The sequence below is a fragment of the Pelophylax lessonae genome (genome assembly GCF_965119305.1).
Source record: "Pelophylax lessonae genome assembly, chromosome: 6".
Lineage (NCBI taxonomy): Eukaryota > Metazoa > Chordata > Amphibia > Anura > Ranidae > Pelophylax > Pelophylax lessonae.
The window spans coordinates 317,887,093-317,901,097 of record NC_138773.1 but is presented as its reverse complement, the minus strand read 5'-3'; the positions used below and the strand labels follow the sequence as shown (position 1 = coordinate 317,901,097).

At 38.3% G+C, this 14,005-nt stretch overlaps 1 protein-coding gene across 1 annotated transcript; it reads left to right on the top strand.

Moving 5' to 3' along the window:
• Window positions 1-7,782: 7,782 nt before the first annotated feature.
• On the top strand, window positions 7,783-8,781 carry LOC309557448 (beta-1,3-galactosyl-O-glycosyl-glycoprotein beta-1,6-N-acetylglucosaminyltransferase 3-like; the record flags this gene model as incomplete). Its single annotated transcript, XM_082260167.1, has 1 exon — window positions 7,783-8,781. Exon 1 carries the CDS (start codon window positions 7,801-7,803, stop codon window positions 8,779-8,781), a length of 981 nt encoding a protein of 326 aa, XP_082116293.1. The 5' UTR covers window positions 7,783-7,800.
• Window positions 8,782-14,005: the final 5,224 nt, after the last annotated feature.

The window sequence follows — 14,005 nt, the reverse complement described above, 5'->3', positions numbered from 1 at the left end:
GTGTCAAAAATGTCAGTCAAGGGTCCGATCTGTCCGCCGCAATGTCGCAGTACCGCAAAAAAAATCTCAGATCGCCGCCATTACTCGTTAAAAAAAAAAAACAACAAAAATGACAGAAATCTTTCCCTTTGTTAGTAAACGCGATAACTTTTGCGCAAACCAATCAAAATACGCTTTTTGCGATTTTTATTACCAAACATATGTAGCATAAAACAAATTGGCCGAAAATGTTAAAAAATTTTGATTTTTACATTTTTTGGGGGGAATTTCATATAAAAAAATGTGAAAAATATTGTTATTTTTGCAAAATTGACGCTCTTTTTTTGTTTATAGTGCATGATCAAAAAATCGCACAGGTGATCAAATACCACCAAAAGAAAGCTCTGTTTGTGGGAAAAAAAGGACGTCAAATTTGTTTGGGTACAGCGTCGCACGACCGCGCAATTGTCCGTTAAAGTCACGCAGTGCCGAATCACAAAATAGGCCCTGGTCAGGAAGGGGGTAAAATCTTTCGGGGCTTAATTGGTTAAAATACAATTCTTTTACGTTTCTTATCATAAGGAGCCGTCACAGCGAAAGAGGTGACAGTAAAGTGGTCATAAAACGGATGCAGTTTGCTAATAGTTATTGAGAATGATAAAGCAGGTGCTGGATGCCCCATCTCTCTCTCCCCCATAACTCTCCTAATTAAGGCCTGATTACTATCAATATACATTTACACTGGAGCATGGAGAATTCATTCATAATCTATGGCAGTAATTATATCACCGCAATTAGGACTATGCTAAATTCTCCTCTTTGTTTCATGCCATAAGGGGCTCTCATCGCCGCAATGATTTTTATGCTGATTTAAAAGGAAAATATGTGGCTGGGAGCCAAAACCCCAACAAATAAATAAAAACGCACTTTGTTAAATATGTATTTAAAGAAGAATTGGCGTATGAGTATGTTTTCATAGTTACATTGTTTCACCTATATATTATACCTGTGCAAAGCTGGAAATCAATGTAGTAGACACCGCTACTACAGTGATCTTCACTAGCGACTAGTGACTCTTCACTATTGTGAGCACAGGAGGTCAGCCGTCTGGCACAGGAGCCCTTCAGAGAATGCTTAGCATTTTCTCAATGAATGCAAGCATTCTCCTATTGGATGAAGTGGAAAGCATGACATCACTGCCCCACCTTTCCACCTCGTCCAATCAGAGAATGCTTTGAATTAATTGAGAGAATAGAAAGCAGTCTCTGATTGGGACCTGTGTCAGGTGGCTGACCTCCACAATAGAGCAGGGCAGCCAACCTTCGAGGGGAGGCCAGTAAATTCTGACCCTCACCATGACCTAGATGTGCTGGAGATCTGAAATGTTGCAGGTTTTTAGGTGGATATCTTAATATGCATGTCAATTTTTGTTTTTGTAGGTCGTTGTGAATTATAGTTAGAGACAAGAGAAATGGCTTCCCAGGTTACTGACACCTTTCCGAAAACAGCAATGAGTGGAGTGTGCACAAAGCATATTGGACCTCTACCACAAAGATGAGGAGGACGTTTTAAGCAGATTAGTGACCATGGATGAAAGCTGGGTATATCTATATGATCCTGAGACTAAAGAAATTAATAAAACATGGAAACATGCTTCATCTATATGATCCTTAAATTTCAAGAAATTTTAAACGAAAACAAGGAAAAGGGTTTTGTTTTGTTTTTTCTAAATTTTTGTATTTTTTTTTATTTATTTAGCAAAAAAAAAAAAACCCAGTGGAGATATAATAGCACCAAAATAAAGCTCTATTTATGTGAAAAAAAAATGATAAAAATGTCATATGGGTACAGTGTTGCATGACCACGCAATTGTCATTCAAGGTGCGACAGCACTGAAAGCTGAAAATTGGCCTGGGCAGGAAAGAGGTAAAAGTGTGCAGCAGGCAAATGGTTAAAAATTAATTGTTTTAGGTTCTAATAGGAGTTCTGTCATTTTTTGCAGGTTGTCAGTAAAAAATATGGCCAGTCAGTAAGGTTTCCGTGTTCTGTCAGGAAAAAAAGTTGTAGGAGGTTGGTAACCCTGGTGCGGAGTGGCACAAGTCTCTGAGAGTTCTTGCAGTGACAGGTGCTGGTGAGACATCTGGGCATTCCCAGCCGCAGGCTGGACTGAAGTTGCCAGGCAGCAGAGATGGCAGACTGTGAGTATCGTAGTAGAGACTGGAGGGTCACCGTTAAAGTGTTTTTAAAGGCAGAAGGTTTTTTTTATCCTAAGGCATTCTATGCATTAAGATAAAACATTTGCTGTGTGTAGCAGCCGCCCCTAATACTTACCTGAGCCCCATCTAGATCCAGTGATAATGCACAAGAGCCTCAGTTCTGGGACTCTCCCTCCTGATTGGTTGAGACACAGCAGCAGGGGCCAATTGCTGTCAATTAAAGTCAGTGAAGCAATCAGAAGAGAGAGGGGGTGGGGCCGAGCCACGGCTCTGTTTCTGAATGGCTTCTTGATCAAATGGCCCTGGGGATAAATTACTACCTACAAATACAACCCCCCCTTCCCCCCCCTTCCCACAGACATTCCGGACCCCTCTACGAGAATTTCAGTGGATTTATACTTCTAATGACACCTTTTAATGCTAAGAAACATTCTTGTGCTTCATTCTTTCCCTTGAAGGAGGAATTATCCGAAATTCCGAAACATGTTGGGATGTCTATGTGAACAGTTACTACTATGTTCTCATACATATGAGAATTGTATACCTCTTATTCCATACTGTTAGCACAACATCCTACGATATTATTGTGTAATTTTTACTGTCTTTTGAAGTGTAATGTCTTAGTGCCGGTTCACACTAACGCGGCACAACTTCGGGGGCGACCTGTGAAGTCGCGTGCACTGCGACTTCGGCGCGACTTGCACGGACTTCATATAATGAATGTCTATGCAAGTCGCTCCAGGTCACCCCAAAGTAGTACAGGAACCTTTTTCTAAGTCGGAGCGATTTGTGTCGCTCCTATTTGGACGGTTCCTGTAGCACACAATGGACCGCGACGGACCGCGACTTGTCAGGCTGACCAAGTCACCTGACAAGTCGCGGTAGTGTGAATGGACACTTAGACGCTCTCTTTTAATACAATGTTTTTGAAAAAAATTACATTACATTACTTTATGGAACAAGAGTTATACAATTCTCATAGGTATGAGAGTATACCAGTAACTGTTCACATAGACATTCCAACATGTTTCGGAATTTCGGATAAATCCTTCTTCAAGGGAAAGAATGAAGCACAATAATGTTTCTTAGCATTAAAATGTGTCATTATAAGTATAATTCCACTAAAATCCAGATAACAGGCCCTTGTAGAGGGGCCCGGAATGTCTGTGGGAAGGGGGGGGGGGGGGGTTGTATTTGTGGTAGAGATCGGCTGATTATCAAAGCTGATATATCTGTGCCCGATCTGCACTTTCCCCGATATATATCGGAATCGGCCACCAAGGTGACCGATACTGCCGATATTTCAGAAAGTGCTGTACTGGAGTGATGCCTGCAGGTAGAGCCATCACCCTGATACCGGCGTCCATAGCCGACGGTCGGCTGTTTTGTAATGACAGCCGATGTGGCTGAGAAGCCGCTCGGCTGTCATTACAAGGAGCGGGAGGGGACGTCCCCCCTCCTGCCGCCTTCCGCTGCTCGCCTGAGTCTCCCATCTCACCGGGGGACCCGGGCAACCAGCATGCATGGCCACCGAAGACCCAATCAAAGCCACATTCGGCTCTGATCGGGTCTTCATGCAGAAACTCGGAAGTGACGTCATGACATCACTTCCGCTTACTGGCACCAGATTAGAAAAAATGACAGCATTCAAAACAGCCAAACTTAACGTTTTGAATGCTTTTAAGTGCAAAGGAGGGATTTGGGGTCTTTTAGAACCCCAGATCCCTCCACAAGAGTACCTGTCAAATAAAAAACAATGTACGAAAATATCGGCCGATACCGATACGCGATGACCAAAATATCGGTATCGTTATCAGCAATGCAAAAACGATATCAGTCGATCCCTAATTTGTAGGTAGTATTTTATCCCCAGGGCCAATCGATCAAGAAGCCCAGAATTGTTTAAGATAGCAGAACCTGCATAAAGCAGTCTTAAATCCGAACAATACTACCACCAATAGCTGGTATAGATTTCCATGTGGATCTCCTGGAATAAACCCCCAAAGTTGCTCACAAGGATCTCCCTAAAAGAGGAGGGTAGCACTCTATAAATAGAGAGCCAATCAGTAAAACCAAGGTGATCCCTCCACTGCCTGATAGGAATAGTCAGCCCAAATTCTGGGCTTCTTGATTGAGTGGCCCTGGGGATAAAATACTACCCACAAATACAAACACTCCCCCCCCCCCCCCCGCCCTATGTCCCACAGCCATTCCGGACCCCTCTACAAGGGCCTGTTATCTGAATTTCAGTGGATTTATACTTCTAATGACACCTTTCAATGCTAAGAAACTGCTTTGTTCCTTCCCTTGAAGAACAAGAGGTATACGATTCTCATATGTATGAGAGCATACTAGTAACTGTTCACATAGACATCCCAACATGTTTCGGAATTTCGGATAAATCCTTCTTCAAGGGAAAGAACGAAGCACAAGAATGTTTCTTAGCATTGAAAGTTGTCACTAGAAGGCTAAATCCACTGAAATCCCGATAACAGGCCCTTGTAGAGGGGTTTGGAATGTCTGTGGGATGGGGGGGGGGGGGAGGTTTGTTGTATTTGTAGATAGTATTTTATCCCCAGGGCCAATCGATCAAGAAGCCCAGAATTTTTATAGCCAGACCAGCAGAACCTGCATAAAGCAGTCTTAAATCCGAACAATATCACCACCAATAGCTGGTATAGATTTCCATGTGGATCTGCTGGAATAAACCCCCAAAGTTGCTCACAAGGATCTCATTAAAAGAGGAAGGAACCACTCTTTAAATAGAGAGCCAATCAGTAAAACCAAGGTGATCCCTCCACTGCCTGATAGGAATAGTCAGCCCAAATTCTGGGCTTCTTGATCGAGTGGCCCTGGGGATAAAAATAATACCTACAAATACAACCCCCCCCCCCCGGCCCCCCATCCCCCTTCCCACAGCCATTCCGGACCCCTCTACAAGGGCCTGTTGAATTTCAGTGGATTTTACTTTTAACGACACATTTCAATGCTAAGAAACTGCTTTGTTCATTCCCTTGAAGAACAAGAGGTATACAATTCTCATATGTATGAGAACATACTAGTAACTGTTCACATGGACATCCCAACAGGTTTCGGAATTTCGGATAATTCCGAAACATGTTGGGATGTCTATGTGAACAGTTACTAGTATGTTCTCATACATATGAGCATTGTATACCTCTTGTTCCATACTGTTATCACAACATTCTACAACATTATTGTGTCATTTTTACTGTCTTTGGGAATATATTGTCTTATGCCTCGTTTCCACTGAGCGGAACGGTTCGGGTCGGTACAGTTTGGAAGGGTTAGAATGGTCCGGTCTATTCAGGTGAGCGTTTCCACTGCAATTCGGGCCACCAGGGACCATGCGGGGTTTACACCAAATGAGGTGTTTATTTTGTTCTTTCATTTGACGTGAGCATTGAAGTTTTCCTGTCCGCCAATCAGTGGAATCTATCGTGTGACGCCAGTAGCTCCGCCCTAACCGTACCGTACCATTTCCTATGGCCCTACATCTGAAGCAGGACCAGGAATGGTGCGGTTTGGTTCGGTTGTATGGGCCACTTTCATAATGGAAACACTCAAATTAGCGTACCGTACCGAACCGACCCGAACCGATCCGCTCAGTGGAAACGAGGCATTAGTCACTCTCTTTTAATGGAAAGTTTTTTAAATAAATTATATTACCTACTTTTCTCATGTATTTTTTTCATCTGCTACTTGTCTACTCTTTTGGAGGTGTATGCCTCGCTCGAATCCCGTTGGGAATTATTTGTCTTTATTTTTTTTCAATCAGATAATTTTTATTAAAGAAAAAATTAACACTACAACAAGATAGGTACAATAATCAGAACTCAAACACACACACACATATATATATATATATATATATACCAGTATAGCAACAAATCTATGTACATCCATCAATACATATATATGTGATCATTATTGATCTCTGTACAAAAATACCTTCATCTCGTCACATGCATATATTCCAATATATAACTATTTTTCCATTTTACATCCTAACAAACTACATTCTTAACGCAACCCCCTCCCCCCCCCAAAAAAAAAAAAACACCTCTGACAAGATCGGTATATACTCGAAAATCAATATAGTTTTCTCCTAACACATTACATTGGTCTACCTTTTAGGGTCTCTGAGAGTCAACAGTTTTATAAACTTAAGGACGTGTGCCTCCAAAATTCTAATAGCGGCCATCTGTGCCGGGGCCAACCCCGGGCCAGCTAGCCATTGTTCCCAAATACGATCACATTTTTTAAGACTGCCTCTATGTTTGTATGTAAGATATTCACGAAGTAGTGTTATGTTAACCTCCTCAACCCATTCGGAATGACTGGGGGGGAGAAGGAGAGAGCCACTTCCTTGCAACAAGCTTTCTGGCTAAAAAAAGCACTCCAAGAATTGCCGTCTGTATATTTGAAGAATAATCCTTCCCATTCAAGCAACCTAAGAATCCTATTTTTGGTTCATAAGGGAGAGTAAAATTCCATGTATTATTAATAGTTAATATTATTGTTTTCCAGTATCGGGTAAGTTTGGGGCATTTCCATAACATATGAATAAGCGTACCATTAGGAATCTTACAATGAGGGCATAGCGGAGAATCCCTCCTTTGCCATTTGTTTAAACGAGTAAGGGTATGGTATGTACGATGCACAATAAATAGCTGTGTTATCTTCTGTGTGGATGAGAGGGAGACCTTAGTCCCATTTTCCAGAATATTGGACCATTCCTCATTAGACATGGGACCAATATCCTCCTCCCATCCCTTCCTACATGTTAAAAAAAATTCATTATTTGTCTTTAAATTTTGGGGGGTGGCATAACACTTCTTCAGCCCACTTTTCCATCTATATCTCTGCATATATCCAGAGGGAAGGTGGAGCATAGAGCCTAGAGTTGGACTTAAATGGGACTATATTACAGAAATGAATTCTCAAAAGAATTGTAACTCCATGTGAAAGGCAAATTTTTTATAACGTACTTCTAATCTCACTTTGTGGACTTGGAGGTAGTAAACTAAGAAGGGCGTCCGGAGTCCTCTTGACCAATGGAGCTAACTCTGCTTGCGCTGCTGCCAAGTTGCTATTTCCATAAGAGAACAATTAATCTCGTAAAAGCAATAAAGATAAATTCTCACCATTGTCTTCCCATACATGCTGACACTTCTAGGTCACAACAGTTTGGTTCTGATATCAAAGCCTGGTGACAGAATATTATGTGCAGTCTTATCCAGAAGAAGCCAAAGTCAGCATGCACTTTACCAAACACAAAAAGCATCTGAAATGCGCGTGGATTACGGGGTTATGTATTACAATCATAGTTGCAATTAAAAATTATAATACTGCGGATTGTGACTTGGAAGCGATTTATGATGAAGTTTCTTCGATGGACCTCGAGTGCAAACAACATCTATATGCATCTCTGGAATTACTTCCATCAATGAAGATCAACTGTTCCAGAATCTTAAGAGGCGATGAAGAAGCTATACACAAAGCAGACCTTGATAAATTATTAGTGGCCAACAGGCATATTTCTTTTACTGAAGATCAATACATAAACTTGACCACGGACTGCATGAAATTTAAGAAGATTCGTAAATTTATCACATTTTCACTGAGCCGAGAAGAAGAAGCATTCCCCATTGCTTACTCCATGGTGATCCATGAGCAAATCGAAATGTTCGAGAGGCTTTTGAGAGCCATTTACACCCCCCATAATATTTATTGTGTCCACGTGGATGAAAAATCCCCAGAGAAGTTCAAAATGGCAATAAAAGGCATAACTTCTTGCTTTGATAACATCTTTGTGGCTTCCAAATTGGAAAAGGTCGTTTATGCTTCATGGTCAAGAGTCCAAGCTGATCTCAACTGCATGGAGGAGCTGCTGAGAAGCCACGTTCAGTGGAAGTACCTTCTAAATACCTGCGGAACTGACTTTCCCATTAAGACCAATGCCGAGATTGTGAAAGCTCTTCAATTATTACAGGGAAAAAACAGCATGGAGTCTGAACCAACGCCTCCCCATAAGCAGAATCGTTGGCTATTCCAATATAACGTTGACCTTCAAATATCGAAAACTGAAATAAGAAAAGAGCCACCACCTGACAACATTATAATGTTCTCTGGGAACGCTTACAACGTCATGACCAAAGACTTTGTAAGAATGGTCCTTACTGATCCTAAGGTGAGGAGGTTGATCGAATGGGAAAAAGACACTTACAGTCCAGACGAACACCTTTGGGCAACGTTGCATCGAATTCATGGGCTTCCTGGTTCTCTCCCAAGTAATAGAAAATATGATACATCTGACCTACAAGCTATTGCCAGGCTGGTGAAATGGGATTCTCCGGGCGATATGAGCAAAGGGGCTTCCTATGAGCGCTGTCGTGGCATTTATAGACGGGGAATCTGTGTTTTTGGAGCTGGGGACTTACCATGGATGATACAGCAACATCATCTGCTTGCCAACAAGTTTGATCCCTTGGTGGACAATAATGCAATCCAATGCCTAGAAGAGTACCTAAGACACAAAACACTTTATGGCACAGACCCATAAAAAAAAATTAATAAAAAAATATATATAAAGTATATCCACTTGCCAACCGCCTATTTGGGAAAAGCTAGATGCCATAGCCCCGGTGTAATTTTTTCCCTCAGGCGCCGGTCTTTCTGATAAAAGTGGTCTGAGCATTATTATATAGCCTACATATGCACCCCTGATACGATCCTATATCTTTTGCACTAAATTGATTTTGTGTTTTCTTTTTTTTCCCTGTTGTTTCAATTCTGTTTAAGTAATTGTCTTGACATGATTAACATGATATCCCACTATCTGTTATGTAGTTATGTTCTACCTTCTTGTACCACCAATTTTACCTCAATAAAAAAGTTTGTATACAAAAAGGTGGTCTGAGCAGCACATTCGTCACTGGATCACTTTTAGAAGCACCGGAGGGACCCCCCTCCCTGCTTTCCAGTGGTTTCCAGGCTTACCTGGGTATTGGTAGCACCGGGAACTGATCCGGCACTGGCGGCTAGACACAGGGATGAGCAAAGGAGAGATGCCCTCTGCTCATCTCAATGGTCTAGGAGGACAGGTTTCGGTCCTAGATAAACAATGTTTAATGTTTAATGGATAGCCAAAAAAGTCCACTTGTTCTTGAAATGTTGCTATTGCTGTTTGGATGTGGAATTCCAATGTCTGGCCTATCTGTTCCTATACTTAATATCTCATTAAATTTGTTTGAAAAAAAAAAAATCAAATTTTTGTCCCTTTTTTTTGGGGGGGGGGGGGGTAGGACACAATTAGATTAGTTTGGTTTCTTACATTTAAAAATATTGCTATTGCTATTTGGATGTGGAATTCCAACATCTGGCCTATCTGTATGAATACTTAATATCTCATTAAATTTGTTTGAAAAAAAAATCTAATTTTTGTCCCCTTTTTTTCTTTTTTTTTTAGAGATTTTTTTTTTTTTTTTTTGTGGGAGGACATAATGAGATTAGTTTGGTTTATTACATTTAAAAATATTGCTATTGCTATTTTGATGTGGAATTCCAATGTCTGGTCTATCTGTACGTACACTTAATATCTCATTAAATTTGTTTGGGAAAAAAAAACTAATTTTTGTCCCTTCTTTTTTAGAGATTTTTTTTTTTTTGGGGGAGGACACAATTAGATTAGTTTGGTTTCTTACATTTAAAAATATTGCTATTGCTATTTGGATGTGGAATTCCAACATCTGGCCTATCTGTATGTATACTTAATATCTCATTAAATTTGTTTGAAAAAAAAAAATCGAATTTTTGTCCCTTTTTTTTTTTTTTTTTTTTTAGAGATTTATTTTGGGGGAGGACACAATTAGATTAGTTTGGTTTATTACATTTAAAAATATTGCTATTGCTATTTGGATGTGGAATTCCAACATCTGGCCTATCTGTATGTATACTTAATATCTTACTAAATTTGTTTGAAAAAAAATGGAATCTTTGTCCGTTTATTAAAGAGATTGTTCTTGAGGGAGGACACAATTAGATTAGGTTGGTTTATTACATTTAAAAATTATTTTAAATAATTGTATTGTTTAATGTTTATTGGATACCTCATAAATCCACTTGTTCTTGAAATATTGCTATTTGGATGTGGAATCCCAACTTCTGGTCAATCCGTATCTACTGTATACTTGGTATCTCATCGAGTTTGTTTAAAAAATTAATATTTTGTTTTCCTTTCTTTTATTAGAGATTTTTTTTTGGGGGGGGGGGGTGCCATAAGAGTAGTTTAGTTTATTCAATTTAAAACATATTTTAAAATAATTGTATTGTTTAAAGTTTATCGGATACCTCAAAAAGTCCACTTGTCCTTGAAATATTGCTATTGCTGTTTTTATGTGGAATTCCAATGACTGGTCTATCTGTACCTATACTTAATATCTCATTAAATTTGTTTGAAAAAAAAAACAAAATTTTTGTCCCTTTTTTTTAGAGATCATTTTTGGGGGCAGGACACAATTAGATTCATTTGGTTTATTAATCCAACCAAAAGCCGGCAACTCTGTGCTTCTTCCTAAAAGATCCTTTATGTTTAATGTTTATTGGATACCTCAAAAAGTCCACTTGTTCTTGAAATATTGCTATTGTTGTGTGGATGTGTAATCCCAACTTCTGGCCTATCCCTATCTATATTTAGTATCTCATCAAGTTTGTTTGAAAAATATTTTTTTCCCCCTTTTTTAAGAGATTTTTTATTTTTTATTTTTTGGGAGGATGCTATTAGAGTAGTTTAGTTTATTAAATAATAATAAAAAAAAACATTTTAAATAATTGTATTGTTTAATGTTTATCAGATACTTTAAAAAGTCCACTTGTCCTTGAAATATTGCTATAGATGTTTGGATGTGGACTCCCAACGTCTGGCCTATCTGTACTCATACTTAATATCTTATTAAATTTGTTTGAAAGAAAATAATCTATTTCATGTTTTCCCTTTTTTTTAGAGACTGTTTTTGGGGAGGACATAATGAGATTAGTTTGGTTTATTACATTTAAAAATATTGCTATTGCTATTTTGATGTGGAATTCCAATGTCTGGCCTATCTGTACGTACACTTAATATCTCATTAAATTCGTTTGAAAATAAATCAAAATTTTGTCCCTTTTATTTTTATAGATTTTTTTGGGGGGAGGACACAATTAGATTAGTTTGGTTTTATTACATTTAAAAATATTGCTATTGCTATTTGGATGTGGAATTCCAATGTCTGGCCTATCTGTACGTGTACTTAATATCTCATTAAATTTGTTTGGGAAAAAAAATCTAATTTTTGTCCCTTTTTTTTTTTTTTAAGAGATTTTTTTTGTGGGAGGACACAATTAGATTAGTTTGTTTTATTACATTTAAAAATATTGCTATTTTGATGTTAAATCCCAACATCTGGCCTATCTGTATGTATACTTAATATCTCATTAAATTTGTTTGAAAAAAAAAATCTAATTTTTGTCCCTTTTATTTTAGAGATTTATTTTGGGGGAGCATATAATTAGATTAGTTTGGTTTATTACATTTAAAAATATTGCTATTGCTATTTTCATGTGGAATTCCAATGTCTGGTCTATCTGTATGTATACTTAATATCTCATTAAATTTGTTTGAAAATAAATCAAAATTTTGTCCCTTTTTTTTTTTGAGATTTTTTTGGGGGAGGACACAATTAGATTAGTTTGGTTTATTACATTTAAAAATATTGCTAATGCTATTTGGATGTGGAATTCCAACGTCTGGCCTATCTGTACATACGTACACTTAATATCTCATTAAATTTGTTTAAAAAAAAAACAAATTTTTGTCCCTTTTATTTTTTTTTTAGAGATTTTTTTTGTGGGAGGACACAATTAGATTAGTTTGGTTTATTACATTTAAAAATATTGCTATTTGGATGTGGAATCCCAACATCTGGCCTATCTGTATGTATACTTAATATCTCATTAAATTAGTTTGAAAAAAAAAATCTAATTTTTGTCCCTTTTTTTTTTTAGAGAGATTTATTTTGGGGAGGATATAATTAGATTAATTTGGTTTATTACATTTAAAAATATTGCTATTGCTATTTGGATGTGGAATTCCAACACCTGGCCTATCTGTATGTATACTTAATATCTTACTAAATTTATTTGAAAAAAAATTGAATCTTTGTCTGTTTATTAAAAAGATTGTTCTTGAGGGAGGACACAATAAGATTAGTTTGGTTTATTATATTTAAAAATTATTTTAAATAATTGTATTGTTTAATGTTTATTGAATACCTCAAAAATCCACTTGTTCTTGAAATATTGCTATTTGGATGTGGAATCCCAACTTCTGGTCAATCCGTATCTACTGTATACTTGGTATCTCATCGAGTTTGTTTAAAAAATAAATATTTTGTTTTCCTTTCTTTTATTAGAGATTTTTTTTTTTTTTTTTTTTGGGGGGGGGGGGGGGGGAGATGCCATAAGAGTAGTTTAGTTTATTAAATTTAAAACATATATTAAAATAATTGTATTGTTTAAAGTTTATCGGATACCTCAAAAAGTCCACTTGTCCTTGAAATATTGCTATTACTGTTTTTATGTGGAATTCCAATGACTGGCCTATCTGTACGTATACTTAACCACTTTACCACTAGAGCATTTTGCTGTCTTACGTCTGGGCCACTTTTTGTGATTTGGCGCTGTGCGAATTTAACTGACAATTGCGCGGTCGTGCGACGCCATACCCAGACGAAGTTTACGTCCTTTTTTTTCCCACAAACAGAGCTTTCTTTTGGTGGTATTTGATCACCTGTGCGATTTTTACTTTTTGCGCTATAAACAAAAAAAGAGCGTAAATTTTGAAAAAACAACAATATTTTTCACATTTTTTTATATGAAATTCCCCCCAAAAAAATGTAAAAATCAAAATTTTTTTAAATTTTTGGCCAATTTGTTTTCTGCTACCTATGTTTGGTAAAAAAATTCACAATAAGCGTATTTTGATTGGTTTGCGCAAAAGTTATTGCGTTTACTAACAAAGGGAAAGATTTTTGTAATTTTTGGTGTGTTTTTTTTTTAACGCGTAATGGCGGCGATCTGCGATTGTTTTTGCGGGACTGCGACATTGCGGCGGACAGATCGGACCCTTGACTGACATTTTTCACACTTTTGGGGGTACCAGTGACATTACTGCAGTAATCAGTGCTATATATATTCACTGTTACTGTAAAAATGACACTGGCAGGGAAAGGGTTAATTTTATTGGAGAGGGAGGGGTTAATGTATGCCTGGTGCTTACTGACGTGTGTGGGGGGGGGAGGTGACTGAGTGACACAAGGACAGATCCAGGGTTCAGCTATGCTGAACCCTGCAATCTGACCCTGTCTGTCACTTGGGAGATCCGCCCGCTTGTGTTTACACAAGCAGGCGGATCTCCACACTAGATCCCCGACGATCGGGAAGAGCAGAGGCGATCGCCGCTGCTCCTCCCCTGGCCCGACTCTCGCTGTGACTGAATACAGCGGGAGCGAGCCTCCGGCGGCGCGCGCGCGCCGCCGAGAAAGGGGAGTGTCTGACGACGTAGTACATCGTCGTCAGACGATAACGAGCCACTTTGCCGCAGTAGTACTACGGTACTCAGTGGTAAAGTGGTTAATATCTCATTAAATTTGTTTGAAAAAAAAAACTAATTTTTTGTCCCTTTTTTTTTTAGAGATTATTTTTGGGGGGAGGACACAATTAGATTAATTTGGTTTATTAATCCAACCAAA